Source organism: Microcebus murinus, chromosome 4, assembly GCF_040939455.1.
Source record: "Microcebus murinus isolate Inina chromosome 4, M.murinus_Inina_mat1.0, whole genome shotgun sequence".
NCBI classification, from domain to species: domain Eukaryota; kingdom Metazoa; phylum Chordata; class Mammalia; order Primates; family Cheirogaleidae; genus Microcebus; species Microcebus murinus.
This window is the reverse complement of record NC_134107.1, coordinates 49,591,186-49,618,765: the sequence shown is the minus strand read 5'-3', so window position 1 is coordinate 49,618,765 and position 27,580 is coordinate 49,591,186. Positions and strand designations below refer to the sequence as shown.

The window sequence follows — 27,580 nt, the reverse complement described above, 5'->3', positions numbered from 1 at the left end:
ACTTGAGGGCAAGGACCATCCTCCACCCTTCCTGTCTGAGCCGGCAGCCCCTCCTGGCAGGCACGGTACCAGGCTCGGCGCAGGTGGTCACCAGCTGAGTGAACCCTGAGGTTCGGTCAGGGCTTTACAGTCCCTGAAGCTCGGTCATGGACAGTGTCTCGTGGGAGCCTCACACCCCCAAGGGGTGGTCATGTGATCCACATTTATTTTCTAGGCATGGAGACCAGGAGTGAGCAGACAGATAACCTGTCCCAGGTTGTAGGCTAATAAGGACCAGGACGCATGCCTGCTGTGTCCCAGGCTAGTCTGGTTTCTGTGATGCCAAACTTTATAATTAGAAAGGTTATTTAGAGCAAACCCCTCGTTACCAAACAGGGAAACAGAGGCCTGGCCTAAAGATACTTTCTCAAGGTTACAGAACCAACGTGTGTCAAATGGAGAATTGAAACACAGGCCCTGGGCTTCCAGGGTAGCATTCTTTCCACTCCTCCTCCCTCCTCCCCCTCCCCTGTCTCTTTTCTGTATACAGCAATCAGAGGACATGTTAGGACCATAAATCTGCGTTTACAGGAGGGTGAAGAGCTTACAGAAAGTCATGAGTTGGAGGGAACAGAGGGGCAAGTGAAACCGGCCCTGGTCTCCAGGGGCGTCCCTGGGCGTGTGAGCCTGGCAGGGCCTTGAAGGAAGGAGCTGGGTTTAGTTGCGGGAGGGAAGGAGGGAGGGTAAGGGGGAGGGCACGCATCAGGGCCCGATCCAAGGAGCCGGTTGTATGTGCAGCCCCACCGGAGGGCAGTGGCAGGCACGTCTGAGCATTTGGAGGCTGGCCTGGTGGGCACCGAGGACCCACGTGGGGATGAGGAGTCCGTGGTGAGAGTCGGGACAGCGAGATGAGAGGGGGTTGCCTGCACCTAGGGTACAGCTGCTCCAGGAGTTCTGATTCTTAGTGTCTGGGGAGGGACGGGAACAGAGAGGCCCTGAACGGCCAGTCCGCTGCGGCCTGAGAGTCTCCCCGGTTCCGGAGAAACCCAGAATGCAGAGCGCGCGTCCACAGAGGAGGCTCAGGCAGCGAACTGTGAATTCCAGAATTGTCTGAAATGTGTGTGGGGAGGGACGCGTGTGCCATTCTGGCAGGCTCATTCCCGTGGCGCTCAAATGAATTTTTGTTCTGTTTTATTGCTGATTGACCACATGCCCCATTGTTCGGGTCCCCCTTGCACTCTTGGGTCTCTCCTGGCTCATGCATCCAGTCAAGACTTGCCTAGGGCCAGGCGGGGCCTGGTGACTCTTTCTATGTTTCCTCCACCCCTCCTTGCAACTTCTGGGACTGGGAGACTGGGACTGACCGCCGCCTCCATCTGCACTGGCAGGCTGAAGCATACAATTTGCCCAAATTACAGACAGTGCCATGCTTGCCAAATAGGTACCTTGGATTATTTTCTAAAACATTACCAGATTATACACTTTCCTAGGGCAGGGAAAGTGTGTCATGTTATATCATTATTGTTTACACCTCATATTTACATTGTACTTTACACTGTATAAAGATCATTTCGTCTTCATAATCAGGCAGGTAGACTCCCATTTTACAGATGAGAAATTTGCCCTCAACAAGCTGTAACCTGCCCAGGGTAACGTAGCTCTCTAAGGGCTGAGCCCAGACGTCCTGTTTATAAATTCTGAGATCTCTCTCCTCTGCTGAACTCCAACCACATGCAAATCCCTGGAGGGCCTGGGACTTAGAGGAGCTCAGTAAACATTTATTGAATGAGTGAAATTTGACCTTTTTTTTCCTGTGACTTTTATATTTTGGCCACTCTACGCCATAAATGGATCTGCTTTGGCAGCAAAGAGAGCACTACCCCGTGAAGTATTTGAGTTTCTTGCGGTGATAAGGAGCTGGTGCTTTCTCTTCTCACCCAGCCTCACCTCTGGGAACTGGGTCATGCACGCTGAATAATTAATTCCTTGAATCTTTGACTCGGTGCTTCCGGCTCCTGAAGCTGAGATGCTCTGTCAAACGCTGGTGTTTGAAAGGTCACTGGCAGAGGCAGAGCCTATTGTTTGTTGTCACAAACCTTCAGATGACCCATCTAATCGCCCACGAATAATACCCTGGCCTAAACAGGTCTGTCTTCCAGTTGGTTAATTTGGTGTTTTTTCCCCCTCCTTTTACCCTTCCCCCACCAGCTTTCTCTAGACCGAGGAAGAGGGACAGTTGTGGGTTATCTTAGATATTTAGGATTCAGTAGAGATAGGGAGGCTCACCTCTCTCTTCTCGCTGACCTCTGAACTTCCTGAGGTTTTGTAGCAAGGGCTGCAGAAATAACGAGAAAAGGAGGTCAAGTTGGGAAGGAATGCATGGGATTGGAGAGGCCACTGTCAAGGTATCTGCTGGGTCTGCTGTTTCCCTGAGTGACACGGGTCATGTTTCTTAGAGTTTCCAGGGAACCCAGCTGGCCTCATTAGACTCTTGAGGTCAACAGAGTAGAGCGGAAAAAAGAGTGGGCAGGGACCAAAGATGCACATCCTAGTGTGGGCTGTCCACAGCTTGGCTGCATGGCCTTGGGCAAGTCACAGAACTTCACCTGCCTTCAGATGTCTTATTAAGGAAACAAGGAAGGAGTGGAGGCGTGGTGGCATATTAATGGTGTCTTCTATTTTTTTTTTTTTTTTTTTTTTCAGATTGTTAGCAAACACTCATGTGGTGTCTTCTAGACTTCTGTGGTCCTCAGTGCCCACCCTCAGTTTGTCCTCGTGATTAGCACCATCTTCTCCTCTAGGTCACCTCTCCTCATGTGGCTGGAGGTTGCTTCTGTAAGCACTTTCTTCCTGGCCTTTGTAGCTTTGCCACCTCTCTGCTGCCCCACCTTGAGCCATGCAAGAGTGCAGATAAGAGCTGCCTGTCCCTGCCCTAGTCTCCTGCAAAGCTGCAAGGGGAAAAGTCTAAATTTCTGAGAGTGTTGGAGATCTAAGGAGTGAAAGTTGGTTGGTGTGGGAGGGGAGTGGGATTAGTTGTTGGGATATTCAAGTTCCTAATACCCCAGGGTACCAGGAGCCTATTGAGTTGTTTGACAGAGAGTAGTAAAAATATTGTTAAGAATATGGTCCCAAGTTTGGCTAGGCTTTGTGGTCAGGGGCGACCAGACACTCCAGAGCAATAAAGGGAGTAGTGTTGGTAGAAGGCTGCTCAGGGAGAGATGCGAGATGTCTCAGCTGCACAACAGAAAAAGGGGAAGGGTTAGGGAAGTTGGATTTGTTTCTAAGGTTTATAGCTGCCAAGTGGTAAAGCTAGAAAGAACTTACAGATCATCTACTCCAGCTCTCCTATGTATGAGTAAAGAAACTGAGGCCCAGAGACGTGGCTTAAACTGTCCCATATAGGAAGCTAGTGGTAGGAGTGAGGTGGAATCGAGTCTTCTGACAACAGGTGTCCCTTTCCCCAGTGCCATGTCACCTCCCCACGTGGGTTCGGCTGTCACGCCTTCCACTTCTCTCTTTGACCCTGAACTTGAATGTCTGAGGTGTTAGCAGGGCCCCTTCTGTTTCCACCTCATTATTTATCAAGGCCTAATAAAACTCGGGTGCAACAGCATGGGGCCGCCTTGTGTGCAGGCTGTTTGACTTGTACTTAGAAACCTAGCGCTGTTAGTCAGCGTGATTCTGTTTTATGGTGTGTCTTGGGGTGAAAGATTGATTTGAGACAGGAAATGAAAGCTGTGATGGCCCAGCTTCAGCAGTGGTGGCCTCTCGTGGGTTTGCCATTCAGATAGAAATCACAGGGGCTTTGTTGCTAAGCATGCCTAGTGCCAAGAGCCTCCAGCAACAGGCATGGATTGAAAGCAGCCTGCCCTGTCCTTCGCTCAGAGAGGAGGTCTTGGGGTCAGAGACTGGCTTCCCCACCGAGGTGCTGATGGCATGTGAGCCAGAATGGAGACCCCTCACTTTTTTCTATAGGACTCCATTTGGCCCCACACTTCCGACTGAGCTCAAGGAAATGCATCTTGGGCTCTTTCCATTGGGCAAGCACCGGGTTTACATATGTTACCTTGATTGTTCCTCACAGCAGCTTTCTGAGAGGTGGCTCTATTTGTTGTATCCAGAAGAAAATCGAGGCAGATACAGGTTAAATAACTTGCCCATGTCCCATAGGGGCCAGGGCTCAATCACAAGGTGTCTGGCTCTGAAGCCCTTCCTAGGTCCGAATTGCACACGGCCCCTAGGCACAGAGGAGGGGGGCTAGGGCGGGATAGGCCAGGCATTGATTAAGGCATCGAGCATTTATTACGGGACTTCAAGTGCCAGGCCCTGGGCTTGGTTCTTAGGATGCCAAGGTGAGACTTAGTCCCTTTGCTCCCAGGAGCTCATGGCCTGGCCTGGTGGTGGGACAGATATACATAATGTAGAGTCACAGCCAGCTAATGGAGAGCCACACTGAGTGCACTGGAAACACCAAGGAGAGAGCAGCATGCAGGGAAGACCGCACCAAGGAGGTGCTGTGGGGCTTGGGTATTGAAGGATGAACAGGAGATTTCCAGGCAGAGAAGGAGGCAGAGGGTTTTCCAAGGAAACAGTGTGGTGGCGTGAAGGGTCCTGATTTGGTATTTGGAAGGAAGGAGGAATTATGTGCATGTTTTTCTTCTTAGCTGAGGGTGCAAGGAGTAGAACATTCAGTTGAGAGACAAGCTGGGGGAGGAAGAGGGGGGTTTGGAACCAGACCATCAAGGGCTTTGCAAAACTCTTGCTGGCTATGTGAGATTCATTGAAAGAAACCTCAGCAGAGACCAGCAGAGCTTCTCCAGATATGAATCCTCCAGGCATCTGAAGTACTTTCTCTGCAGAGAAAAGAACCTGGGGAGGGCTGCTTGTTTTCAGACAGTTTATGTCCATTTTCTGCATCTCGTGTCTCATGCACCAGTGGAGGGGACTGTTGATGGGGCAAAGGGAATGGGGTGTGGTGGGCCACGCCGACAGTTCATATTTAAAATGTCTCAGATTCCTCTTGCCAAATAAGCTGATAGCAAACACCCTTGAGAGTTTCTGTGCAGACTGTCTCTTCAGGGACCGTTTCACATTCCAGACAGGGTCACATAATAGTTCTGCAGGAGCTGGGGGTGTGAGGTGAGAAAGCTGCTTAAAAACAAAGACCAATAAAAATATATAGCTATTTTGAAGGATGATATTTGCAAGGCAGAAGTATCCAGGAAGTGGGTTATTTGTTATAAGGGTGAGCCAGAATGTTTTAAAAATATCAGATCATTAAAGTGAAAAGCATAATGGTGAAGAGAGAGAACCCTCCAGCAATCCTTGTCTCTTGGGCATTGTTGTCCTCCTCCCCTTTAATAAATTCCTTGCCGAGATCTGCCCCAGGAACGAAGCTTTGGAAATTGAGCTTTGAGCCTGAATTGTCCTCTGGGGGGGGGGGGGGAGGGAGACAATAAATCAATAAACCAGACAGTGATTTGGAGTCAAAGGTTTCTCAGTCTTGTATCAGCTGTCCCTACTCGTGGCCCCTGGGGTTTGAATCTTTATGAGGAGAGAGAAAATCCTTTCTGGGAACAGTTGCTGCTTATTTTAGTGAATGTGTTTTTCAGACCATGAGCCCAGATACCAAGGAAAGAGTCCAGCATCTTCATTTAGCCAACACAAATGTATTCCGTCGGGACTGTGGGAGACGGTCTCTCTGTCACCATTGAAAATTCACCAGCTTGGCCCCGCCTTCGGTGCCACTCTCCCCTGGCTGCGGGATGTTGGAGTGTGGGGCCAATGAGGGGCATTTGGGCCCACTTAATGGCCAAGGCCCTTGCCGAGTCCTGGAGCACTTGTCCCGGCACCTCTGAGCTCACAGGCACGTGGCCTCTGAGTGCCACCTGGAGAGGCGGCATCCTCTGCTGAGACGCTGTCACCCTCCTGCGCAGGTCTGCACTGCTCTCAGCTAGCAGCCTCGGAACCGTTACCAGGCAGGACAATGTCACAGGACTCTCAAACCCCAGCACTCCTGTGTCCGGTCCGGGAGGGTGAAACACGACCCTCCGAGCCAATCACCTCCTCACAAGTCAGCTCAGCAGCTGAGTGTATTTTAGGGACTGGTTCTACCCTATCTTATCAGAGAGGCATTTCTGCGTTTACTACCTGGAACCTTAATTGCTTTTATAGACCTTTGGGTGAAAGAGTTCCCAGGAGACTTTGGTTCCTCTGCACAGTGTAAGGAATGGGCCAGAGCCGTCTCTATCTTCCACGTCTGCTCGCACGTCTGAAGTGCCTCCTGATAGCTGCATATTTTCCATGGGCAGAGAGCTGCTCTTGGGCTGCCTCCTGGTGAAGGGAAGAAATCCTTTCTCGGAGCTGCCTCACCCTGTCAGTGTCTGCTCTGGTCACCTGCCTGAGGTTGTCCCTGAGAACTGATAAGCTGGGTTCACTTAGCACATTGCCTGGCATATAGTAATCAGTATCTGTCGAGTGAATAAGTGAATGACCAGCCAGGAGAAAGGAAGTGAGCAGGCCTCAGACTGAGCTGCCTGCCTGCTATCCAGGACCCAGCCTGCACTTCAGAACACAGCCCTCTGGTTTTTACCCAATAAAGATATCTCCTAGGCTGGGGCCTGGAGGGGAGGGCCAGATGATCTTTGATCCGTATCGGCTCAAGACTACAAGTCCTTTATTCAGGTCTTAAAACAAACATCACTGGCAGCAATAAACCACTGGGAATGCTGGCCCTGGCGAGAGCAGGGTAGAGTCCGTTCTTCTGGCTACCTGTGCTTGCCCAGTCCACCTCCAGCTGGCTGAACATCCCACGCTCAGACCTGTCTCCCCAAAACCTCCTGGTGAGTGCTCCTGCTTTGTGTGCTGCGCCTCTGCAGCATCGGGGATTTTACATTCAAATCATAGATCCTGGCTCCCCAGGTGTGTTGACATGTCAGTAAGCTTTGAACAGCCCATGAGTTATTTGTGACTCAGGCAGGGCTCACCTGTCCACACAGGTGTACACACCTGCTTATAAAGACTGAATGTCCTTATACGCATGGGACCTTACAGGCTTTTAAGCAAAGACTGGGGTGAGGGATGTGGCCAGATAGCCTACTGGCCGGGTGGACAGCTTAATGGAAGGAATGGACAAGGATCTCCCCTTCCCTGGCCCTGGCACTTTTGTACCAAGGCCAGGAGACTGCTGGGATCCAGGAAGGTGTTATTTACATTGTTAATAACATTAATGACCATAGAAACAGCGAAGCTTCTGTAATTGTATATCAGGAAATTAATCCTGAAATTGAAGGTCTGTAATTCAAACAAAAACTTCAGAAGTCTTTTAAGTGAACTCTAAAGGTGGTACAGTGGAAGCAGTTCCATCCTTCCTGCCCTAGATTTTTACTGGTAAACATTCATTCGACAAACACACACACTCACTACCTATTGGGAGCAGGCACCACACTGGCACTGGCATTACAAAGATAAAACTCAGTAAACAGCTCATCAGCAGGTGAATTAGTAAAAAAAAAAAAAAGACACAATACAAAAGTTGAATTATTTGAATATTGATTGAGTACCAGCTGAGAACCCAGAACTGACATGAATACTCTGGGAAATAGAAATAAAAAAACATTAGCCCTTTCCTTAAGGTTTTGCATTAGTTGTGCGGACGAGATTAATGCACAAAAGATGTTATGGGTTCAAGGCTAAATGAAGTGCCAATGGCATGGTCTGTGCCCTCTGTGACCCTTGCATTGTAACCGTGTGTCTCTCCTGTTTCTCAGAAGATGGGGAGACACGTCTTGTTCACCCGGTGCACCCGCAGTGCCTAGCGAGGCCCTGGGCACTGTGCAGATTCTCAGCAAATGGAATGGGCGGAAGTGAGTGTGGCTAGTGGCTCCCAAACCTGGCTGATCAACAGAATTCCCTGGGGAGTTAAAAAATATTTTTCCTCTTGGACCTCAGACTACTGAGATTCTGTTTGAGAGTGAGCCCAGGAAGCTGAATATTTGGACACTGCCTGGTGAATCTGCTGGCGAGCCAGGTTTGGCGAGCTCTGGCATAGATTCCGGGAGTTAGAAGAATTCGTGGTAAAGACAGATGGGCGAAGGATAGGCAGCTTTTGTACCTGAGCACTGCAGCTCGTCCTTTAAGGTCCGGCTCTGGTGCCATCTTCCGTGGAAGCTTCTCTCAGGCACTCAGTCACTCCACCTGCTCTGTCCACGCACCTTGGTGCTTACCTCTGCCACATCCCTTATCGGTAATCGCCAGTTTGAATTGGATTCCCTGAGTAGACTGTGCTGTTCCTATGGGCACAGCTCATGGAAGGTCTTCAGTTAATGCTGTGGGGCTGACTTTGCTTCAGAGGCCGGCGAGGTTGGAGCAGGGTGGGAGAGGTCAGGCAGAGACCCAGTGTGAGTGCAGAAGAGGCCTGTCTGGGGCAGCACAGGGTGGGCCCGGATGCCTTTGGGAATTGAGGAGGAGGAGGGGGTCCTGGGCGTGGACCTAATGAGCCCAGCAGGGGAGTCTGGTCTCTTAAAGGGGTGCAGGGAGCCCTGAGGGCTTTATAAACAGGTGAAGATGAAGCCGGCCAGATGGGAAGTGGGGATGAGAAGTGGAGATTGTTAGGAGGGCCACATGGTAATTCAGGTCAGAGCTGACCTGGCCCTGAGCAAAGTGGTGGTGTTACAAAGGGCAGTCACAACCCAAGCCACTACATACCCTGAATTTTGTGTGATGCTTTTGATCTGATTTGATCAACAACAAGTGGTTATTGGGCATCTGCCATGGCCAGAGGCACAGGTGCCAAGCTCTGGATGTGCAGCCTCTGGCCTCAGAGCCCACAGCTGGGCGGGGCAGGCAGGCCTGCAAGTAGATCAGTGCAATAGTGTGTGTGTAAAACCATCGTATTAATACAAAACTCCCCCAGGGTACAGCGTGGGAAAGGGGCGAGGGGAGGGCAGGGTGAGGCTTCAAAGAACGATGCAGCTAAGAGTACTGCCTCGCCAGGTGTCGTCGTGCTTCATCCTCAAGTCACCCAACAGGTTGAGACCATTATTATCCCCATTCTATAGATGAGGAAACTGAGGTTCAAAGAGGTTAGGTAACTCAGGGGCTCACACCCCTAGTAAGTGGTGGCTTGGGGTTTGCAGCCAGTCTGCCTGACTCGAGAGACCAAACTGGGAGCCACAACAGTCTGCTACTTTTGATGTTCCAGCTCTAACGTCAACCTGGTTTTCCCCAAGTGAATGGTCTGGATGAGCCTTCCAGACAGAGGGACCAGCACAGGCAAAGGCACGGGGGTCGGCGGGGGGTGGGGGTGTGCAGGGGCTCCGTTCACCAGGGAACTGCACGTGGTTCCTGAGTCTAGAGCATGAGGGGTCGGGAGGGGATGGCAGGGGAGGCAAGGGCTGGATGGTGAAGGTGGTTTTTGTTTTGCTCTACTGAGATGTTTGGACTGCATCCTGCAGGTTGTCAGGCAGCTGTTGAAGGATTTTAAACAGAAATGGAATCTGACCAAGTGTACATTTTTGATATGAAGTTCTGTCTGGCAGCAGATTGAGAACTAGGCTGGTGCATTGGAAGGAGGTGAATCTCCAGGCAGGAAAGGCGTTGATGAGATTTGAGAGTTCCAGTTGAGAGTTCCAGTTGAGAGCAGATGGAGACCTGAACCTTCAAGGAAGGAGGGGAGGTGGCAGTGGATGAGGCTATGGAGGAGGCAGGACTGGGTGACTCTGTAAGGTGAAGGAAAGGGGCAGAGAACGTTGACTCCTAGGATTTGGCTTGAGGGCCTGGGTGTAGATGGTGCCATTCGCTGAGGCTGTGGTGACAGGAGAAGGGACAAGTGGGGGTAGAAGGTAAACAGACTGCATGGGAGGTTTCTGTAAGAGAGCGGTGGGGAAATGTCTAATGCCGTTGACACGTGGGCCCGCAATGCAGCGCGGAGATGCGTGTTGGGGGTGCAGCTTGGTGAGTCATCAGGACGTAGATGCTGGTCGAACTGCAGGAGTGTTGGGTGCTTGAGAGCAACATGAGAGCGAAGATCAGAACCCTCGCTTTCAGAGGCAGGTGGGGAGAGAGTGGGCTGCAGGAGACTGAAATGGGGGGAGAGCACGTGCAAGATAAGGCCCCATAAGTGGGGACCAGATTTAGCAACAGAGAGCTGGTGGTGACGTCGGCGTGCCGCGTGAGGTGGTGCGCGTGTGTGAGTAGAAGCCAGATTGTGGTGGATTGCCGGGCGAGTGGGAGGTGAGGAAGTGCACATTGCAAGGCTATCCTATTCCTCGGGGAACCTAGGATGTAAAGGGAAGAGGGGAGAGTGCCATTTGTTTTCTCCGATGAAAGCACATATAGATCTAACTGTGGTTGAATCTGTGCACATTTTGGGGAATGGCGTCATATGGATAGGTCACAGGTAAAAACCAAAAAACTTTTGTTGGACAATGAATCCTTTTAGAGGGGGTTTGAAAAAATGCAGTCAGATGGTACAGTTCTTCAAAAAGGGGGTCCTTTGGGGACAGACTCCATCAGGCTTAGCTGGGTGGTGGGCTGCTCTGGGCAGGGCGCCTGGCTCTGCAGTCACCCTGGGCTCCTGGCGCAGTGCCGTGTACACAGCGAGCAGGCAGCAGCAAGAAATCCTTTTCAAATCACTTTGCCTTGACTGCAAAGCCACTTGCCCAGCTTCCCTCTCCATCCTCCAGACTAATTACTGGACTGGGATTCAAGCCCCCGAGGCCTAATTTCAGCAAGTCGGGAGATGCCGTGCCATCCAGATCCCAATGTTCACCTGGGGAGTGACTTCCGGGCGGTGCTGGGTGGAGACTTGGTGGAAAACACGCTTTTAGCTGTCCCACCTTAGCAGAAGGTTGCTTAAAGGGAGAATGAGCTGGCCTCCCCCTCTGTGTGAAAATTCACCAATTTCTGCCTTGGTTTGGTTGGGGCTACCTGGAGCTTAAAGTGATGCAAATCATCCCCACGCCGGATTCCGGACACGGTCACTTACTGAGCACATCTGTGAGCCGGGTGCTGTGAGCGGCACCTTCGTTTCATTTTCGCAGAACTCTGTTGTTTATGACTGGCTCAGGGGAGCACTCGGTGACTCAGAAGTCCGCGTTCTTTCCACCACATCACATCAGCTTCCAGCGTCTCAGGAGCCCAGTGCCTGGGGGTGTTTTCGAAACCAAGGAAATGAACTAGCTTATCTGTCCTGTTCTCCTGTCTTATGCCATTTTCAAATAGGGAAGGGATGTCTTTTTTCAGGACAGTCTGTGTATGTGCAAGTGCCGAAGTAGGGGGTGAGCAGGCTTGTTTCTGGGGGCCGAGAGACTTTGAGGTGCTAATGGGAGGTAAAGTGTAACGTGGCAGAACTGGCGTTTGTTGGAAGTTGGACTGCAACAGCGGTGGGAGGGTGAGGAATGTTAATTCCCATGGGATCAACCTTCTTACTGGGAGGGAAAGCCATCCGACACAGGCCGAATCTGACATAGCCACCAATAGTACCTGCTATGGGGAGCTACAGCTAAGGTGACACCTCCTGATCAACACATGAACCCCTTATTCTCAGTGACTTCATACTACATGTTTATTTCTCACATACAGAAAGTCCAGTATGTATTCTGGTCATAGAGAGCTTTCCTCCAAGTAGGCATCCAGGGGCCTGGTTCCTTCCTTCCTGTGGCTTTGACGTCTTCAACACGTGTTTCCAAGGCCGTGCTTTGGCAGAAGCAGGAAAAGCACGGAGGGTCACAGTGGTTCTTACGGGTCAGCCCTAGAAGCAGTGTATGCTATTTCTGCCCACACTTCATGACCTAGGACCTGGTTCCCTGGCCTTAGCCAGCTGCAAGCACAGGCCCAGGGAGAAGCAGCAGTCGGGCTGGTGGGTAGCAAGGCTCGTCTCCACCATGCCCACCAAGGCTTGACAGTCACTTCCCAGCTGAGCTTTTATTGGCTCATTAGGTGCTGTTCTCATTTCATCTACAGATGCCAGCATTTTGGAGTTTGATAAAAGAAGGGTAGGAGAGCCTCGTGAATCAAAGGTCTAGACCAGACACCGTGTCCCTGGTGTGCTGTGCAAGGCAGTAGTACCCGCACACCTGTGGCTTCAACTGCTCCGTGTGCGGGAGCAATGTGGGTGTGCGGGGGTGGGGGGCGTATGTTTCTCTGACCTCAGACGAGGGGGCTTCAAGCCACAGGCTCACCACTTCTGGCTGCGTGGCCTTCGGCAAGTTTCGGACTTCTCTGATTCTTTGAAAAATGGGGATGATAATAGCATCTAACAATGCCTTGGTTTGTTACAATGACGAAATGCTTTAACACATATAAAGCTTTTAACACGTTGCCCAAGACTTCATAGATGCCCATTAAATGTCAACAATTTTTATGTTTCCAAAGATTGCACATTCATTCATTCCTTTAGCACATACTACATAGAGAAGGCTTTGTGCTAGGAACTGGGAGTAGGGAAGTGAAAAATTAATTTCAACACAGAATAACTTTCTGTAGTGGAGGCAAGTACAGGATGCCGTAGGGACCCTGGGGGAGGGGTCCAGCCATTTTGGGAGGGGCGAAGGCAGGGGGGTGAGGGGGGTCTAGAGAAGAGGAGCCTTGGAGGCTAGGAATCAGCAGGGTGAAGGCGGTGCACGTCCACCTGTGCCGCTGGAAGACGGCAAGTATGGTGTATGTCCATTATCTTTTGAAATGGGGGACACTCCATTGCATTACGACAGGATTCTCCTAACAAATTGAAAGTATTCATAGCCAGGGTCCTTGAAGTTGATTTTGCCAAGTCCTGACCCTCAGAGACAGACATCTCGTCCAATCACACAGTTATTGTTCCCACTCCTTCGAGCCCGATGTCGAGTCCAGCAGAGCTGTGCTGATCTGGACCTGTCCTTAGGGAGCTTTTGGGGAATTTGCTCACCACGGGGAAGAACTCTCCCTGCTCTCGGGGCACCGCGGACTCCTGGCAGCACTGTGCGGGAACCATCAGAACGCAGGTTGGAATGCTGTCCCTGGAGAAGGCGATGTATGGCAGGCCCTGGGGACTGTGACCGGGCGGCTGGTACCCCACCTTCCCTGGGTGTTGAAGGAGATTGCACAGGTGCCCAGTGGTGGGGGAGGCGTGTGTCGGTGGTGAGAGCCTGGAAAAGGCAGAATGAGAGATAAAAACTGGGACCTTGGCAGCACTGAGCTTCTGTAAGCTTCTCAGGGTCAGTTGAGATTTGGAAGGAAGAATGAGGGAAGCCTAGATAACTTTTAAAAAAGTAAAAAATTATTTCATTGAATTAAATAAAGAATAGCAATTTTCTTCCATTGTCCTGATGATTTATTTCACTTATTACATCTTTTTTTTTTTTTGAGACAGAGTCTCACTCTCTTGCCTGGGCTAGAGTGCCGTGGTGTCAGCCTAGCTCACAGCAACCTCAAACTCCTGGGCTCAAGCGATCCTCCTGCCTCAGCCTACTGAGTATCTGGGACTATAGCCATGCACCACCATGCCTGGCTAATTTTTTTCTATTTTTAGTTGTTTGCCTAATTTCTTTCTATTTATAGTAGAGGGGTCTCACTCTTGCTCAGGCTGGTCTCGAACTTCTGAGCTCCAGCAGTCCTCCTACCTCGGCCTCCCAGAGTGCTAGGATTACAGTCGTGAGCCACCACGCCTGGCCCGCTTATTAAATATTAACTCAAAAGTATTTTAGAAAATTAACTTGATTGTTAGTCATACCACAAATTTTATACTCTGGCCTTGGGCAGCTCCCATTATTAGGTGGTGGTGGTTATTTTATTTTGTATGTATTTTATTATCGTTTTTGTGGTAAAATATATATAACACAAAATTTCCCATTCCCACCATTTCAAGTGTACAGTTCAGTGGTGGTAAGTACCCTTGCGTTAATGTACAACCAGCACTGCTATCCACCCACAGAACTTTTTTAGCATCCCAAACTGCAAGTCTGTATCCATTAAATAAAATCCTTCCATTTCTCCCTTTTCCTGGCCCCTGGTAACCACCATTCCACTTACTGTCTCCACGAGTTTGCCCGTTGTAGGCACCTCCCACTCTTAGTTTTGAGATAGACTTGCCCCCTGGACAATGGAATTTCGAGTTCACCGTTTGCCTGGGCACCTAACATGTGATCAAGATGATTCAGGGCATGTGCAGAGTCTGCCGAGTGTCTGTCGGTAAGACAGGCTCTGTGTGTGTGGCGAGATATACATTATTTTGTCAACCAGGTACACAGGTTTACCTTCTTGGGGAGGGGGGGAAGGTGTCCCAGTGGGTGGTCCTGCAGGCCCAGCTGAGATTTAGGTCAAAGGCCCTAAATGTCTTCCCCATCCCATGCTGGAATGTGGGTGGAAGAGCACAGCTCTCTGGAAGGGGCCTGCCACGCTGGACTCGAGGGCCCTGGTGGTCCCTCAAGTAGAGCTGCTGGGGGAATGCAGCCGTGGGGCACTTGTCCCCGACCTGTTCGAAGTCAAGCCAGTTTGTTAAGCTAGCACAATGGCAGGGCTCCCTGCAGGATGACCCTCTGTCTCCTGGAGAAAGACCACACTGCTGGTGGTGTGGAGCCACACGGGGCCCCACTGAGCGCTGTGTCTTTCTAGGCCTGGGGACAATAAGACAGGAGCGCACCGCCTGTTGTTGAGACCAACAGTCAGGAGAGAAAACTCTCGGACCCGGACTGTGTATACAGGAAGAGGCTCTGAAAATCGTGCATGTTCCTGGTGGAAAATTTGGGAAATTCAGAAAAGCATAAAGTAAAAGTATAATAACAATCATCTGCAATGTACTCACACATACACAGCTACTGCTCATTTTGGCTTATTTCTCTTCTCCTAGAGACATTATTTTGTGGAGTTGAGATCATACTGAGTTCCTGGATTTGTATCCTGCTCTTTTCACTCTGTATTGTGGCATAGACATTTCCCCATGGATTAAATGTCTTTATAAATATTACTTTTAAAGGACTGCCTGATACTTTATCATTTGGTTGCACCATGACTGACAAAGCCATGCCCTGTTGTTGACACATGCAGACTCTCCCAGCCCAGAAGAACTTGAGAAGCTATAGAACATAACTGGCTTAATTACATGGTGGCTCCAGGCAGGGAAGGCCACTTACTTCTGTATATGTGCCTTGTATCGACTGGTGGCCCGGAGCGCGGGTCTTGAAGTCAGATGGAACTGGGCTCAGTTCACGGCATTGTCCCCACTTGCTACCTGTGGGACGTGGAGGAAGCTACTTACTCCCATAAAGCCATCTTCTCTTCCATCAAACAAGGATGGTTAAACGAGATAATGGTTGTAATGGGGCTGGCACAGGGCTGGCTGTCGTGTCCTCATGAGGGTAGGGGGCAGGCTGAGGTGTGGACCCCAATCTGCTCATGCCTAGGCCAGAGTTCCCCCCACCTCATAGGCTTGGCTTCTCTGAGCAGGTCCTCGAAGAAGGCTCAGTGGTATGGGTGAAGATGTGGAGCACTGGCTAGAAATCCTTACGGAAGAAATTTTAATTATATGTATATGTGTGATATACACACACACATCTACACATGCATGTATATACACATACATATTTACATACACATCTAAAATAGTAACCCCGTATGGACTTATTGCTGCATTACAGAAAAAGGAGACAGGCAAGTTCTAAAACTACAACTTCTTCTTTTTCTTGTCTTTTTTTTAAGCCCCTCGTATCTTATTGAATAGAAACCAAAAAGGAGGAGAAAAAAATGTCGTGCCACCCCGAAGACTTGTGAGGATTCCTTAGATCAGTGCTGGTGGAAGTACCTGGCTGGGGCTGGCTGCCTTCCACCCTTCCTAGCACCGTGGCTGGTCAGCACGCAGGTGCCTTCCGACACCAGGCAGGGGACCCTGGAGGGCGGGGACTAGTGCTGTGAGTGGCCGCAAGAGGCAGTGGAGCCACGTGAGCAAGGGGGGACGTGTGAAGCCACTGGGAGTCAGAGGAGTGGAGTCCACCCACTACCGGGGAAGAGAGGGACGGGGCTGGCGCGGGGAGGGCCAGAGCCCGCTGAATGTGAGGGCTCTCAGCAGAGGAGAAGCACGGAAGGCCAAGGCCTGGGCAGGCGCCTCTTGCCGGCACACCCGCCCTGGGGCAGTGTGGTGACCGAGGGAGGGTCCAGGCCGTGCTACAGCTTGGGAACATGGTGGGGCTTCCACAGTGAGTCTCTTGGTAGCTTTTCATTGGCCTTTTCTAGTGGGGTTCTGGAAGACACGTGTAAGAGGACTCCGCATGTGTAGGCCCAGCCTGTGTGGACAGGGGCTTCAACTTCCTGTGGGTAATTTTGAGGCTAAAACCAGGAACAGCAGAGAAACCTTTGGAGAGAGAGAATTTCTCTCTCTGGGAATGCCTGAGAAGAATTATCTTGCCAAGGCTCTCTTCCACACAGAGGTGGCCAGCTTGGAGCGGGCAGTCCCAGGAGGCAGTATGCTCTGCATTGTGGAAGTGACCAAGGGACAGTGGGCTGCCTGGCTGGAAAGAGATTACCAGGAGAACACGGTGGCCCCTCAGTCCCTTCCCAACCCCAGGGTTGCTTCTTGTGGTTCAAGCTGGATGACTAGTGCCCTGGTAGATGGGAAGCCAGGCCTTCCTGGACCAGGTAGATGCAGTGTACGCAGGAGATCTCCCACTGCCAAGTCCCTGGCTGGCTCCTGCCTCATCTCAGGTGTCGGATTCAGGTAGCCATGACTGAGGGTCTTCCGTGCATGAAGCTCAGAGCTGGAGCTTTTAGTCTTCCAACCACCCTGCAAGTATAGGATGAACCCCATTTATTGCCAGGAAAACTGGGCCCTGCCCCAGAGCTCCTTGGCGAGCTAGGCGTGGGATATGGTAAGTTTGAGTAGGGCAGCTTGGCATAAGTATCAATGGCAAGAGCGTTTTGTTTTTAGATTGCATTGCCTTTGAAACAGATCTTGTCTGTGAGCCTTGAAGGTGGGGTTAAGGGGTGAGCTTTTCTCCTGGGCCAAACTGCTGCTTTGTGGGAAGGTTCTGCCCAGTGTCCCCTGGGAGGGACACTGGGCAGAATGTCCTTGAGTTTTTATAGAACTCTGTCATTTGTCAAAGGCCTGGTCACACTGTTTGATTTGCTGTTTGGCAGGCTCAAGGGAGGCAGACGGCATGGAATCCTAAATGGGAATGTACCTGCGGCCAGGAGGCTCCTTCTCTCATTTGGAGAAGTGCTGGGGGTTCTGCACAGACCTTGACCTTGTCTCTTGGCCACTGTGGGCTGAGCCCATTACCAAGGCTGTTGCCTGCAATCTGAGGCCCTGAGTTTAAATTTGTAGCAGGCAGGGGCAGGGAGAGGGAACTGCTTTGTGACTCATGAAGTCACATAGGCTGGGGAGCAGAAGAACCACAAATAAGGGACTTCATTTGGCAGAAACCAGATTGCTTCAAGGCTATTCTTGGAAATGAAAGCATCACATCTTGTTTCTTGCCAGAAAATGCAGAAACCTTTCATATTTCTGGTTTTATTTCAATTTCATATCAAACTCCAAAAAGGCAGCATTGGGTCGTGGTTAACAAGGACGACTTTAACAAGAGTTAGTCACCCAGGATGCTCTGCTTTGAAAAGGAAAACTAAAAAAACCCTTGACCACCTTCTTTTTGGGCAGGGGATGGCAGGTATCCACCAAAGTTATTACACCCCAGTTCTCAGAATGAAAAGGCTTGAAGCTTAGACTCAAATTCACTGAGTCCTTCTAAGAGCTAGGTGAGCCCTTTCCCATTCCTCACCAGCACAGCGCTGCACCCCAAATGTGTGCAGTCCACCACCAAAACCCCTCTGTGTGATGTTCCCCACTTCACATATGGGGAACTGGCAACTCAGAAGCTAAGTGATGTGTCCAAGGCTACACAGCTAGGATGTGGGTTTGAACACAGATCTTCTAAATTGAAATCCTTGTCCTCTAGTTTTAAAGTATACAGGTGGCGTATCCCTAATCTGAAATCCAAAGTGCTCCAAAATCTGAAATGTTATGAGTGCTGACATGACACTCAAAGGAAATGCTCACTGAAATATTTCAGATTTTGGATTTGATATGCTCAACTAATAAGTAGGACGCAAATATTCCAAAATCCAAAAAAATCCAAAACTCTAAATACTTCCGGTCCCAAGCATTTTGGATAAGGGATACTCGACCTGTATATAATTCCTTGACTTGGAAAGCTAGTCTCAGTAGTCATGAATTGTGTTCTTTTCCCCCTTCCTTTTGATTTGATGATGTTCGGGCCATTTGAAGAATAGTAATGAGTACTGATTATCATGTATCCACAAAGTACTAAGTACTGCACATGCCTGATCTCACTGATTCCCTACAACCCCATGGCGTGTGCAATACAGTCAGCATTCTGTACCCATGGGCTCCACAACCATGGATTCAACTCACTGCAGATTGGAAATATTCAGGAAAAAAATGGATAGTTGTGTCTATATTGAACATGTACAGACATTTTTTCTTGCCATTATTTCCTAAACAATACACTATAACAACTATTTACATAGCATTTACATTGAATTAGGTATTATAAGTCATTTAGAGATGGTTTAAAGTATATGGAAGGGTGTATGTAGGTTATATGCAAATACTATACCATTTTATATAAGGTACTGGAGCATATGTGGATTTTTTTTTTTTTTGAGATAGGATCTTGCTCTGTTGCCCAGGCTAGAGTGCAGTGGCATGATCATAGCTGACTGCAACTTCAAACTCTAGGGCTCAAGCAATCCTCCTGCCTTAAATTCAGCCTCCCAAGTAGCTGGGAATACAGGCATGTGCCATCATGCCTACCTAACATTTTTATTTTTTGTAGATACAGATTCTCACTATGTGGCCTAGGCTGGTCTAGAACTGGCCTCAGGCAATCTTCCCTCCTCAGCCTTTCAAAGTGCTGGGATTACAGGCATGAGCCACCGTGTCTAGCTGCGCACGTAGATTTTGGTATCTGCGTGAGGTCCTGGAACCAATCCCCCACAGATACAGAGGGAAGACTGCATTATTCCCATTTCACAGATGAGAAAACTGAGGACAGATAGATGAGATAACTTGCCTAGGGTCACACCGCTAACAAGTGCTTGAGATCAGATTTCTACCCAGGTTTGCCTGACTCTGAACACTCTGATGTTCTCCCATGAGGAAAGCTACCTTCCACGGATGTTAGTCATTTTTAAGGTCCTTGACTTACATTGGAAAGCCGACTTTAAAGCTGAGACTGGACTGTTTAGGTCTAGGGAGGCAGGTCTGAGCCTGGTACGGGCTGCCGGGTAGCGTCCAAGCCCCGCTTATCTTCTCCTGCCAAGCCATCTCCCTCCACCTCCCCTATCTCACTCCAGATAAAAGCCAGTTCCTCCCACACCCACCCCAGCCCTCAGCACCATCTTTGGCTCTTTCTCCACCCGAGCTCTAAGATTAAGTTATTCGTTCTTCTTTTTGAGGAGGAGGGGAGGCACTTGCGGTGGGGAGGAGACACAGGTTCTTCCAGTTTGTAAATTATTGTCTAGGAGTCAGGCCTGGCTTGATACCTCCATACAGTTTATGATTTTAGACAAGGAGGAGGTGACAACTTAGAGAACTGATTTACAAAACTATTTTTCAAACTGGTGCATTCCTCCAGCTACAGATCTGCCTTGTGTGGCAGGTGCACTGAGAGCCTCCCGGGGCTGGGCTCTGCCATCCATGTTTCTCACCCTTCATGGCAACCCTGCAAGGCCGAGATTACTGTCCATCTCTTGCAAAAGAAGAAACTGAGGCCACATGGGCAGCGAGGGGCCAAGTTGAGCTTTTGGACTCAGCCTCCAATAGCTCCAAAGCCTTGTGGTTTTCTCTGTTCCACCAGCCTGTCCTCAGAAAGGACCGCAGGGTAGCAGACAAATTCAAGTAGCCTTGTATTTGTCAGCTGCTGCATCCTTTCTTCAATGCTGGGCACAGAAGTGGTTCCAAAGACAGACAAAGGCTGAGAATGTGAACACGCTCTGAAAGCAAGCGAGGCCTGCCTCTGTCGATGCTCCCTGGGTAGCAAGTGTCACTCGTGGGGATGCTGAGACACAGTGGGAGGTGGTGGTGATGTGAGCAGTTCCACAGTGAGCACAGTGGACATCCAAGAGCCCAGAGAGCATCCGGGAGGGAATCGTGCTCATCGTGCCCAGCAGGGCGCAGAGCTGTGTCCCCAGTCTGCTGAAGGCGTTGAGTGCCGAGGACAGGGTAGCCAGGCAAGGCCTCATGGAGGATCCAGCCAGGTAAGGCCTCACGGAGGATCCAGGGCTTGCATGATGCCCGACTCTTGCTAAGGCACCAATAATTGCTGGTGGATGAACGTGTAAGAGATTAAGGAAGAAGAGAAACATCGTTCTCTGCTCTTAGTATCATAAAAGCATCCCACAATCCAAATGTACCACACTAAGCATCCCTGTGTAGAGAGTGTGGAGCTGCCACGAGGGCCTTGTGTCCCGTGGGGTTGCCGGGCTCCTCTGGCTGGGACTGTTGGGGGGCTCGGTCTGCTGCGCCCTCTTGTTTACAGACACCCCCGAACCCTCCCGACAGCCGGGTCAGCCCCAGTTCCTCCACACTTGTTTTCTTGCTCTAGCTTTGGATTCTGGAAAAACAGTGCTTTGGAAAACCAGTTCTACTTTATTTTTGTTCCTTTGAAACTTAAATGACTTTCCTAAGACATGCCTGAGGTTAGAGCGATGCGGAGAGAAAGGTCTACGGCCAAAACCCAGGGAGCTATTTTTGTGATGTGAATGAGCGCCCTTCGCGTTCCCCTCCTGCCAGCCCGAGCACTTGTTCCAGATAGTTGGTGGCCCGGCTGACGGACACAGGCTCCGTCTCCACGTCGGGAGGGTGGCCCGCATGTCCCTTTGTCTGGCCTTGTGTCTGACTGAGGTAGGTGTGTGTTCCCAGCGGATTCCAGGAACAGAAGAGTTTTGAGAAGCTGCCATTTGTCATCTGCATGGGGAAAGACCTGCCCTCTGGTAACTAACGAAGAAAGACCTTGCAGTTTGATGTCTAAGGATAGGTGGGATGGTCCTGAAACCCAGAGGCCTGTGCTTTGGATTTTTTTTTTTTTTTTTTTTTTTGTCTGTGCACGATGTAATGGGGCTAGGCTGTGTTCATTCAATCCCTTTGCAGCACTAAGAATGGTAGGTTTGCAAAGGTGCTAAATCCAGTAGACTTTTCTATTTTTTTCCTTTTACTAGTTACTATTTCCATAAACATCTGCTTTGTAGCAAGATTGACCAGGTACTGTTGACATCAGTCAGGGTATGGCATTGTATAGTCTGGGTTCCTTCCAGCCAGCAAGAGGAGGGGGTGTAGGGGAGAGGCTGCCAGCCAGGCCACCTTGCCAGGTGAGAAAGCACAAGTGTACATTTCATTTACATGGTTTGTGCTTAGCACTGAGCACTAAATATTATGGTTAATATTTTAGTGTCTTAAGGGAATTTTATTTTTACCTCTCATCACCCACCCCACCCCCACCCTCAGTGCCCATGAAGCTCACCCCTGCCTCCATCTGCCTTTGCAGGTGTGACGTTTCTCCAGGTACTTCATGGTGTTCTCCTCTGTCGTCTGCACACGGCTCCTGAACCATGGGGGAAAACGAGGATGAGAAGCAGGCCCAGGCGGGACAGGTCTTTGAGAACTTTGTCCAGGCATCCACGTGCAAAGGTACCCTCCAGGCCTTCAACATCCTCACGAGACACCTGGACCTAGACCCTCTGGACCACCGAAACTTTTATTCCAAGCTCAAGTCCAAGGTGACCACCTGGAAGGCCAAAGCCCTGTGGTACAAATTGGACAAGCGTGGCTCCCACAAAGAGTATAAGCGAGGGAAGTCGTGCACGAACACCAAGGTAAGGGGAAGTCCCCGCGTGGGCATTTCTTACCTTTGCAGGGTGTACAGGTTGGAGGGTAAGGAGGCTGTGGCCATTTTGCCATTCTAAGGTTCTTCAGTAGATGTGGGTGTGAATGTCGTATTGTTTTGCTCAGGTGAAGGTTTCCTTTGTCTATACATGCCACCTTTTCCCCGTTGGGAGTTTCCGTCTTATCACGGTGGCTTCAGCAACCTTTCTTGTGCCCTCTCCAAGGCAGGGAAGGCCCAACCGAAGGCAAGGTCAAGGGAGAGAAGCAAATACCTGATGTTATCCTACTTCTGCTATCACTGCTGCCACTACTACTTCCAGTAGCTGTTATTTATTGAGCGACTACTGTGTGCTAGGCACTTTATATCCATGGTCTTGTCGCATAGCAATCCTCGGGGCCATTTTAGAGGTGTGGAAATTGAGAAGTCAGTTGTCTTGCCCAAGGTCACATAACTGGAGGGCAACCTTGATCTGTCTGATTCCAGGGCTTAAGTCCCCCAATCCCAAGGACAGGCATAATTAGAGAGTTGTGTTCCCCTGAGTACAAATGTTTTGGAAAGATCCTCTGGTTTTGAATTAACACATTGCCACACCACACAAAAAAATTTCCCTGGGGCCATGGTATTTTATTACAAAAATAGAATGAAAACTTTAAAAATAATTTTTATAATTTATGAAAAATTTGTCCTTTTTTATTATTTCTGTGTGTGAGTTATATGCAACTTGAAAAATAGTTCATAAGGGTAAAGGTAAAGAGACGTGTGAGTTACATATGCTTCACAAGGCCTCTGGCTCAAAACTAGCATGAGTTAAATACAACTCACATGGCAGTTAATGTGTTAATTGGCGAGTAGATCTTTGGTCATTACTGCCTTTTTCTCCCTCTCTCATTCTGTCCCTCCTGACACCTCTGTGTTCACCTGCCTGCCCCCTTCCCCAGGATACATTTCTCTGCTTAGGATCAATCGAGTAGTTAACCCTTACAAACTGGTTGTATCCCCCGCTGTGTGGCCACAGACAGCATCCATGAAGGCTCGCCAGCGCATCGCACCTCTGATAGCTCTGAAATGCCCCCAACAATGGGCAGCTAGAAGTCAAGGCTTCCCAGCTGATTTCCTGGGTGGCTCCTGGGGCTGTCAGCCCTGGGCGCTGGTCCAGGCCGTGTGTTTAGGTTAAAATTGAACGTGCTGTATTTAGACCTCGCAGGAGGTAGGTCAGCCAGAGCCCTTGGAATTCCAGTCGGTGCCAATCCCAGGACAAGAGGATTGAACTCTCCATGGCAATCGGGCTGTTGTGTTTTTGTTTTGGTGATGAGAAGCTGTAGAGTCCACTGTGGGATACTTTCCACTGCCCTGGGGAGACAGCTGCCAAACCCTTCCAAGCCCGGGGCGCACCAACTGTACTGTACGGGATGGGACGTAGGCAGAACATTCCATCAGGCTGAAACAGACCGATTGCCTCAGCCCGGAGCAGCAGACCAGCCATCCAGGCCTACAGAGCTGCCCCTGGCCTACAGAGCTCTGGCGGCAGGCAGAGGAGAGGGGGTGGGAGAGAAAGGAGAGGGGAGGACAGGGTGGGACCAGTGTCCTGGGCACCACTCCGCCCAGTGCCTGCCTGCCCCATTGTCGTAACTTCATGGTTCATAGTTCACTGGGCAGCTCTTCAGAGTTAGAGGAGGGGAAGCTTGCAGCCTTCAAAGCGTCACCCTTCTCTGTAATTGTATATGGTGGCTTTGCTTTTGCAAGTTCCCATAAAAGTCAGATGGCCCGACTGAGTTGTGTTCTCTCTCAGAGGGTGTCCAGGGCTCCTGTTTTATTAGGAAGTGCAATTGCCCCATACACCCAACACTCTGTGGCTGCCGAGGGACTCTCTTGGTGACCGAAATACAGATCTTCAGAGGGAGTCAGCCAGCAGAGGGCTAGAATAAAGGGCTGACCACCGAGAAGAGGCCCGTCTTTCAAAAATCACTCATCAGTTGCCTAGCCTGTCTGGCCAGCTCCCATTTTATGAGCTTTGATAGCTTGAAATAGCACAGCTATCTTGTGGTTGGCAGGGCACCCCTGGCACCTGAGATACAAAGGGGAAGAAAACGTCTGTAGTTAGTGGTGCTAAGAGTGCCTCTTGCCCTGGGATGGCGACGCCTTTCTTGTGGGAAGGAACAAAGACATTTCAAATGAGGGATAGCCCATCTCATAAAAACCACCTGGGTGCTGGGGAGTAGAAGATATATTAGAAAATGCTCTGTACATATGGACGGTGACTGTGTTAGGTCACTTGAGCTGCCCTTTTCAGCAACTCAGCTCAAACTAACCAAACAAAATGGAAATCATTAACTCCTATAAATAGGAAGATCCGCACACTCGGAGTCTTTCTCCTTCTGTCTGTAATTGGGGTGCTTTGCTTTTTGTGGGCTCCATTCTTCCCTCCTGCAAACAGACTTTTCTCCCTGTTGGTAGCCTTTCATTCATGTCTGTAGAGCTCTCTGACCCAAAAGGCTAGAATCTTCCTCTTCCAGCTCAATATTGAAAAAAATCTCAGAGGAGGATTCTGATGGGCCCACCTCTGGGTTTATTACGGCCAAGGCCGGGGGAACTGGCTGCTGTGATTGGCAGCCCTTCAAGCGTCACACAATGGACGTGAGGGAGGAGCGGGTCCCCACAGACGTGGGAGTGTGGGGCAGGTAAACAACAGGTGCCCTCTACACAGGCTGTTTACTTGTAGTCTGCTTGTAGTGGAGGCCCTGATGGTTAGTACCCCGCTCTGTGAGGCGGGCACCTGTACTCCTGTTGCGAGTCAGGCAAAGCACGGAACGGGGCCTCTCTTCCATCGTGAACAGACACTGTCTTGCTCACACACCGCATGTAGGTACCTTTGGTGTAATGGCTTGTGCTGAGCCAGACAAGAGATCCTGGGCATTAGCATACAGGTGGCTGATCATTAATGCTAAGCAGATGACACAAGTGTATCAGGTACCAGGCATAAAGCCAAGCTCCTGGTTAGCCATAGGTAGAGCAGGAACATATGAAACTCAGCCAGAGCCCCTATCTTTGCGCCGATGTGGACGCATCTCAGTACCGCCTGGGGTGGATCAGGGCCTCAGCATGTGTCTCACAAGCATGTGGCAGCCGCTTAGCGCTGTGCTGCTGCATTCATGCCATCAGTGAGTGAGTGAGTGAGTATGCTCATGCTTGTGCATGTGGTGATGGTGGTGCCAGATTAGGGACCAGGATCTATTATTAATAATATTTGGAGAAGAAGGGCTCTGGTAAGGTGCCAGGGGACAAGGAGAATGGCCTGGAATGTCCTTAGAGCAATGGCTCAGGTGCCAGTTGCATAATCTGACTTGAGATCATTGTTTATTATTGATTATTATTTATAAGGGTTTTGACAGGCACTTAATAATTCTTTCCCTGGGTGTGACTCTGTTTGGATAAGAATGAGGTGAACCAAGCACCAAGACAAATTAACTCTTTCAGGACTGACGCTGGCTCTGCAGTAGGGTAACACCTGGCTCAAATGTCACATCCAGTGCTCACAGGGAAAGCAACCTGGAAGAACCTGCAATGCATAATTTGGTATGGGTAATGCCATCATCACAAAATCATGGACTCTGGTTGTTTGAATATAAATCTTTAATGCTGAAAGGAACTTAAGCAAATGTTATGTACAATCTCTGCATTTGATGGGTGACAGATGGCGGCCCAGGCATCTGAAGCTATTTAGCTGAAGCTAGTGAGTGGCAATGCTGGGACTTGGACTCTATTAACTGTTTTGCTTTCATAGTCTTTTGTTCATTCATTCATTCATCAGCAGGTGTTTCCACTGCCCTATGCCTTACTAGGTATTTGGCAGGGAGGATAGTTTTAAAGATGAATAAGAAGTGGTTCTCACTTGAGTTTTTTGTAAAGGAGATAGAAATGTAATTATTTCTGCATTTGTTCACTTATGTAATCATTCATGAGGTGAATAATTATTGAGCAACTACTATGTGCCAGGTGTTTGTGTAAGTAGCTACCAGCCACTTAATAGCTCTGTGGCCTTGAGCAAGTTACTTAAAATCTCTGATCCTCAGTAGCATTCTCTGTAAATCAAGGGTAATAATGGTTCCTATGTCATGGAGTTACTAAGGATTAAGTAAGGTAACCTTTGAAAAACATTTGGAGTGCTGCCTGGTATTCTGGTAAGTGATCGGCAAACATTTAACCATTGTGGCCGGGCGCGGTGGCTCACGCCTATAACCCTAGCACTCTGGGAAGCCAAGGCGGGAAGATGGCTCGAGGTCAGGAGTACAAGACCAGTCTGAGCAAGAGTGAGACCCTGTCTCTACCAAAAATAGAAAAATTGTCTGGACACAGTGGCATGTGCCTATATTCCCAACTACTTAGGAGACTGAGGCAGGAGGACCACTTGAGTCCAGGAGTTTGAGGTTGCAGTGAGCTATGATGATGCCACTGTACTCCAACCTGTAGTGACAGAGTGAAACTTGTCGTAAAAAATAATTCAGCTATTATTAATATCCTAAGTGCTGGGAGAGAGGTATGTACACTGTTCTGGCGGAGTATAGAAAAACAAGTAACTATGCCTGGGGTAGTCTGGGAATGCTTCCTGGAAGAGGAGGTATGATGTGGGGCTGGACAAATGAGTATGAGTTCACCATGTAGAGCTAAGGAAGCACTAGAGGGAGCACAGGAAGAATGACATATCCTAGGAAGAGTGTGGTGTGTTGCTTGTGTCATGGGAAAAGAAGGAGTGTGTGGGGAGTGGGGAAAGGGGGAGAGCCAGAGAGAGAGGAATGGGAGGATGGGAGGAGAAGACAGGGAGAAGGGCCTCCTGGACCAGGGTGTGAATAGAGGGGCCCGTGCGCAAACAGAGGGCCTGGGAAACCATTGACACTGAGCCCCCGGCTCCCAATCCTGTACAGGGTTCTTCTCACCACCCTCCTTAGAGTCACTCGGTAATCGCAGGTGACCATTTCAGACCAGGAGGCATTTGTACATCATTGCCATGTAAACACCTTGCAGGAAGTGACTCACAGACTCTTGTCACTAGCAGGAATGGCGCCCCCCTATATAATGAAAACTCGTGCATTATATTTTTCGAAGGGTATGTCTGTATATCGTGAGCACCTCATACCTTTTGCTCCTGAATGTGACCGTTGCCCAGCTTCACCTCTGCAGCACCTCCCCAGGGTACGCTGAGGCCCCAGGCCCGGTGTGTGCTCTGTCTGCAGCAAAGCACAGCGGGAGGCAGAGAGGTGGAGCAGAGGGTGTTGGGGGTGGGAGGGGGAAGCCAAGGAGGGGAAGGCTGCTACCTCTTGGCCTGGAGCGGCCTATCTGACATTCCCCACCTCTGACATCACCCACCTCGGTGCTGGCCGAGGCATGTCAGGTCTTTGCCTGATGCAGACAGTTGCAGCCTTACTGATAAAGCAGAGCAGGGTCCCCAGGGTGCGGCATTCTGTACCAGCACAACAACAAGCGTGCATGAACTTTGTCCGCTCCCCTAACGACGGCCTGCTGGCACCGCTATGTTAAGCAACTTTAGGGCCTGGATTGCCAGTCGGGTTGTGTTGATGCCTGCGTTTGGCATCAGCGCCCCATGCAGAGTGTGTGGGCTCGCACGCGCGTGTGTGGCGGGCATTATCCGGGAGCTTGAGTGAATCCAGTTCATGATATTGTGCTGAGGAGAAAACTCCTTTTTGGCTGTCTTCCCAGGAAGTGGTTGATCCAGGTTCACT

General features: G+C 49.9%; 1 protein-coding gene across 10 annotated transcripts in view; it reads left to right on the top strand.

Annotated features, from left to right (window-relative positions):
* LOC105859950 (F-actin-monooxygenase MICAL2) overlaps window positions 1–27,580 on the top strand; it is a 154,822-nt gene that overhangs the window by 26,504 nt on the left and 100,738 nt on the right. For all 10 annotated transcript variants that reach the window (XR_002223646.2, XM_076002169.1, XM_076002173.1 and 7 more), the window contains exon 3: window positions 21,507–21,834. Coding sequence is in view for 9 of the 10 variants with exons in the window: in XM_076002169.1 (XP_075858284.1) it covers window positions 21,571–21,834 (264 nt within the window). In the remaining variant the exon portion in view is untranslated. The remainder of the gene's footprint in view (window positions 1–21,506; window positions 21,835–27,580) is intronic.